Source organism: Meleagris gallopavo, chromosome 23 (genome assembly GCF_000146605.3).
Source record: "Meleagris gallopavo isolate NT-WF06-2002-E0010 breed Aviagen turkey brand Nicholas breeding stock chromosome 23, Turkey_5.1, whole genome shotgun sequence".
NCBI lineage: Eukaryota > Metazoa > Chordata > Aves > Galliformes > Phasianidae > Meleagris > Meleagris gallopavo.
This window is the reverse complement of record NC_015033.2, coordinates 2,277,365-2,282,913: the sequence shown is the minus strand read 5'-3', so window position 1 is coordinate 2,282,913 and position 5,549 is coordinate 2,277,365. Positions and strand designations below refer to the sequence as shown.

Sequence of the window (5,549 nt, the reverse complement as noted above, 5' to 3'; positions counted from 1 at the left end):
GGAGCTTGGAGAGCTGGAAGCAGCATTGGCACGCGGGCAGTCATCGTGTCTCAGTGCGTTTGGAGCAGAAGGGAAAACGTTTGTACGTGTGATGTCCTGCTGGAGTTTGCACCCAGGCTTTGGTAGTAACAAAAAGAGCCACGTGTGAAGCTCTGATAGCGACTCACTCGTGGAAAAAATAACTTCACTTGCAAAAGCAAGGCAGTAATACACAAATTCAGAGCTGTTGGAGTTTGGATGCGTGCTGTAATGGGTTTGTTCAGATGGTGATTTACTGAGACTTGTGGAAATGAGGGGGGGGGAGGAAGGTTCCAGCCCCCGGTGGCCTTGAAAGCGATCTGCCAGCGCCTGCTGGCTCCGTGTTGATGGATTTGCTGTCACGTCTCCCTGGCATGAGGTGACAGATTTCTGTGTCGGGTGAAGCCAGAACCAATAGCCATCCATCACCGTGAGGACGGCAGGAGCAGCGGGGAGGCACAGCCAGGCAGCCACAGACCCTGGTGAGGGGCTTCCCTGCCCTCCTTTCTTGTCAGCACCATCATGGAAACCAGTCCTGCACTGCCTACAGAGTGTGGGTGTAGTGGGGACGGAGGGCTCCTCGGGATGCTCCTCTTGGGATTTTTATTACTGTGCTGTGTCACCTGCATTGCATTATCCAGCGATGGGGGGAAGGCTCCCAGGGCTGCTGGCAGCCTGTCCTAGCAGATGGAAGGGCAGGATGGCTGTGCTGCAGCTGGCTGGGCTCTGCCTGGAGCCTTGTCAGCTCTGCCCACCTCTGTGCATGAGCAGCAGAGCCAGAGCTGGAGCTCCCTGGTGCATCCTGCCTGCGAGAGACTGCTGCTCCTTGTCTCCTTCCGAGATGAAGTTCCAAGATTGGAGCTGCCTGTTGTGCCATTTTACTCCTCAAGTTCCATTTCAGAGCTAAACCTGAGGTAAAGGCAATGCTGTATCCATCCAGACTTTTGGCGCTGGGCAGAAAAATGCTTTCTCTATCCATGCAGGTGGGCAGGAGGAGCTGCCTTGTTGCTCTTTTCCCCAACGTGATGCATGCAGTGTCTGAGCTCAGGTGGGTGGTGCAGTGCTGGGCAGGACCTGGTGCTGCCTTACTGCCTTCAGGTGGCTCTGTTCTCTCCCTGGGCTCTCTGTACAGTTTCCAGTGTTGGGTTGTGACTCTGTGTGAGGTGTTCGTTTCTAAGTTGCTCCTACAAAGAGCTAAGAGATGGAAAAAAAAGCCTTACAAGCAAAGAACACAAGAGTGTTCCTTTAAGCTGAATTAGCATGCACAAAGCTTGGGCTGCCGTTGCTGCTCCCAGGCCTCAGACTTTGCATCTGTTTTTTCATTTGCAATAGGCTAATGTGCTTTGACACTGCACCCCTCTGGGAAGCTGTCGGCAGGCAGTGTCAATATTTCCTTCCAAAAAAAACCCCAACCATCAGCCCACCACCCTCTAACGCATTGCTTTACAATATGCTTTTCAGAATTAAATTACAGAGCATGCAGGCCAAAAGCCTCCACCTGAAGGAGACATTCCCAAATTCCACCTGCTCACACCCTGCATCCCCCGAGTCTGTTCTTGTGGTTGTCCATCCTTTTCCATCTCCTCTTTAGAAGGGAGGATGCACCTGGAAGCTGTGATGCTGCTCAACAAGACCTGAACAGGTTGGAGAGTGGGACAGGGAGGAAGCTGGTGAGGTTTAGCAAGAGCAAGGGTAGAGTTGTGCACCTGGGGGGGAATAACTGCATGCACCAGTGCAGGTTGGGTGCTGGAGAGGAGCTCTGCAGAGAAGGATCCGGGGGTCCTTTCCTTTGGAGTGAGAAGGATGGGGGGCTTGGACATGCAGGAGTGAAGGCTGCATGAAAAGTGCTCCCAGGAGAGCCATGTGATTGCATGGCAAGCAGCAGCAGAGTGGAGCTGTGTTCTCCCTGGGCTCTGGCATTGCTGTTGGGGAAGTGAAAGTCACACTGCTGCTTTCTTTCTAGCTGGACGTTCTGTCCGTGGAGAGAGAATGGGAAAGGATACAAATCCATCCTGACTCACACCAGTACCTGACATGCACTGTTAGCATCACCTCTGGGATGCTCCTCGCCATCCCTGGCCCTGCACCTGCTTGGTTCCTCAGAGCCCTTTTTGCTCAGCTCCAATCACCCCGTGCTGTCAGCTAACTGATACACAGCTCTTGCTATTCTTGCTTTTATTTTGGGTGTGTATGCAAGAATCAAATTCACCACTATGTAAAGGGCTGAGGTGAAGCTCTCAAGCTGATAGGGCTTAATGAGAACTGTAAATAGTTCATTGTTCAGCAGCAAACTGCATCCCTTAAAGATGTCTTGCTGAATTAGCAGCATTGGGTTATCGATGTTGTGCTGTTCTACCCTTAAGCAGGCCTTCAATAAGCCAGTCATAACTTCTCCCATGGAGATTCTGGTGTCTGCTGAGGCTGTGTTCTGATTGCCTCTGGAAAGGGCTTTCTGAATAGGAGCCTCTCCCTTGTCCTCCATGGCAAAGGAGAAGAGAAGGTACACAGTTAATTTTCTTACTGCTTGAAGTGGACTAAAGGCTTATAAGCATGCATACATCCTTCTTAGTTGTGTATCCTTCTGGCTCACAAGAGTCTTTATTGCTAGATATGTTTCTTCTCATATTTTCTTACTACTGACTCTAATTTCCCATTTGAGCCTCATGGCACGGACTGTATTCCCAGTGTCCCACACCTTAAGGGGGGCAGCTGCCTTTCTCAGGGATGCTGGGAAAATGTTATGCTTCTTTTCTGAGCCGTCCTGACTTTGTCCTGCCTTCCCTGAAACTCACACACACCGGTGTCCATTGCAGCAGCCAGGGTGACTCTCTGGTCAGCACTGTGGCTTTGGGGTTTGCTCCTTCCCAACAGAAAACCAAAAAGCCCTACAAATTGCCCTGTGCTTTCTTGCTCCTTGCCAGGCAGAGGAATTGCCCAGGAAGGCAGCAGGTGGAAGGCAGTCCTTCCTATGGTGATTTAACCACAGCACTTCCCCTGTGTGATGGTGGGCAGCTCTCAAGAAGTGTGGGTTCAGTCAGAGGCTTTCAGACGAACCCTCACTGTGGCATCACAGCTCTGTTCAGATGCAGGAAGGAGATGAAAGGCGAAGCTTCAACGCAGAGCTCATCCTCAGGCAGGGCAGAAAATAGAAGCACTGAGTTCTCTGGGCCTTTCCTCTGCCTGGAGATGCTCCGTTGGCCAGAATGTCACTTCTCATTTTCTTTGTGCTGTTCTCTCGTCTGTTCTCATTAACCCCTTCCTCTGTGCAAACCCAGCACAGCTCCGCCTGCAGCCAGCACTGCTGTGGGATGCTCCTCCTGCTTCCCTGAGCTGCAATCCCCAGTCCGTAGATCTCCTGCTCTTTTCTGGGAGCAGTCTGCCTTGTTTAGATCCCTCCGTTTTTTATGCATCGTAATATCAATACTGTCATTCAAGTCCAGATCCCAGGGACTTCCAACATGCTCAGCTCCTCGGGTACCTTTCAGTACCATCCCTGGGTCTCTCTGCACTTTCGTTCCTCAACTGTGCAACCTCTGATGTGCGTCCATTAACGCAGCAAGGCCTCACGATTTGCTGGCTCTGCATGGATCATGGAAGTGTTTGGTTCTGGTAATTGGGAATCCAAAGTGGCACATCACCATCGCGTGCTGCAGTCCTTGCGCAACTCCAACTTGTGATTCTTTCCCAAGGTGGCCATGAGGGGCACTGCAGGGTAAGGAATGGGGGCACCCACGCTGCCCCAAGGATGTCTGGCTTCACGGGATGCTATGGGGCACAGCAGTCCCTGCAACCATAAAATGGAGCAGCTCTCAGCTGGGTGAGAGCCATGCCCATGGCTGGGCTTTTGGGGCATGTTTGTATGTGTCTGTGGGTGCAGAGGGGACCTGAAAAGAGCTTTGCAACAGAACCACGAAGCAAATGGAAGGATGTGTGTGTTGAGGTGAATGAAAATGTGCACCTCAAGGTGTGGTGTGTGTCGGTGCATGTGCGTACTGCACATCTGTATTGCAGCAGACAGGTGTGTGCATGTGCTCGCCTCTCTGCGTGGATGAGTGGGTGCCAGAGTGCACACAGGAGTACCCCTGGGTCCTTGCATTTTGGAGTGTGCAGTCAAACAGGACTTGTAAGTAGCGTGGCAGTAAGGCAACCTGCTTGGAAACCACGACAGTCTAAGGCATGTCCTTAAAGGAATTTAATAAAACAGAACAGCTGAATGCATCATTATCGATGTTTGGATTTGAGCGTACCAAGGGTCTTGCTGCAGAGGCAATGTTTTCTCCTTGGAGTATCATTCAGGTTGAGGAAGGCAGGCAGGTTGGCTAATTTGGTTTGAATGAGCACTCTCTTGAGACAGCACGACTACATGCTACGCTCAGCACCTGCAGTGCTCACCTGCGTGGTGCAGCACGCTGGGATACAGCATGATGCATGGCAGCTGGGTGCTGAGGGCTGTGCTCTTCAGCTCTGGGCAGCGGAGCAGCACTGAATCTCCTCCTGCGGGCTCTGCTTTCTCTGGAGGGGGAGCAGGGGGGGGAGAAGCAGAGCCATCACCTGCTCGAGGTCTCATCTATCACCTTGAATTGTGTCGCGGGATAAAATTACTCATCCAAACCTAATGATAAATTAAATCAAACTTGGAGTAAAGAGGATTAATGGGCTGTGCGCGCACATGCACACGTTTGGCAAAGAGGCCGTGACCCAGGGAGGTTTGAAATGCATGCTGGAGCTGATGGAGCCAATCACAGGGTGGGCTGGGGACGGCTGCCGGGCTTTGCATCCCTGCACAGAGTGCAGCTCCCACCCAGCCATGGTGGAGATGGCTCCTGGAGGAATCTGAGCTACGTAAGAGTTTATCTCTGGGGAGGATAAGGGCCCAGTGTAGGTGGGGTAAGCCTTGGAGGAGGAGAGCTTCTAGTAAATGACTGCTTAAACTGTAAACATATTTAATGAAGGCCAACAGCATCTGTGTTGTTCCTGCTGAAATAGCGGGCTGGGTAAGAGCAGAGACTTGCAGCATGAACTGAGTGGGAATGTTTGGCTGTTGCAGCCGTCAGCTGCCAAAGCACGGGACACAACAAATCCCAGAGCTTGTGTTTGCCTGGGGCTGGGAGTTGGGGGGGCTCAGGTCCCCTTCCTGCTGTGCTCACAGAGGGCACAGGCTCTGTGGGCTCTGAGCTAAGCTGGGCTGGGAAAGCAGTCCCCAGGACTCCCTTCAGCCTTAAGATCCATGTGTGTTACTAACCTATTTGAGTGAGGAGCTGGGAGGCTCTGATTTTCTGTGCCTGCTAAGTAATGCAGGGCTGTAAGGGCTGAGCACACGTGGCATCACCAGGACGTGGTGCGTGTGGAGCTGGCTCTGCTCAGTGCTGTTGGGCACGAGGGCACCGAGGTGCTCCCTTCCACCCAAACCACTCCAATCACATTGCCTTATCATCACCTGACAGTGTTTTTCAACATCAACAGCCTCATAAAGCTTTTGCTAATCTACAGCAGATGCCGTCAGGACTCCGGTAATTCGCTTCACCGGGGGG

At 52.2% G+C, this 5,549-nt stretch overlaps 1 protein-coding gene across 1 annotated transcript in view; it reads left to right on the top strand.

Annotated features, from left to right (window-relative positions):
* Positions 1 to 4,687: 4,687 nt before the first annotated feature.
* The window catches only part of LOC104914166 (arginine-glutamic acid dipeptide repeats protein-like), a 27,547-nt gene continuing 26,685 nt past the window's right edge, over positions 4,688 to 5,549 (top strand). Inside the window, exon 1 of the mRNA XM_010722853.2 lies at positions 4,688 to 4,724. Coding sequence (XP_010721155.1) covers positions 4,688 to 4,724 — 37 coding nt within the window. The remainder of the gene's footprint in view (positions 4,725 to 5,549) is intronic.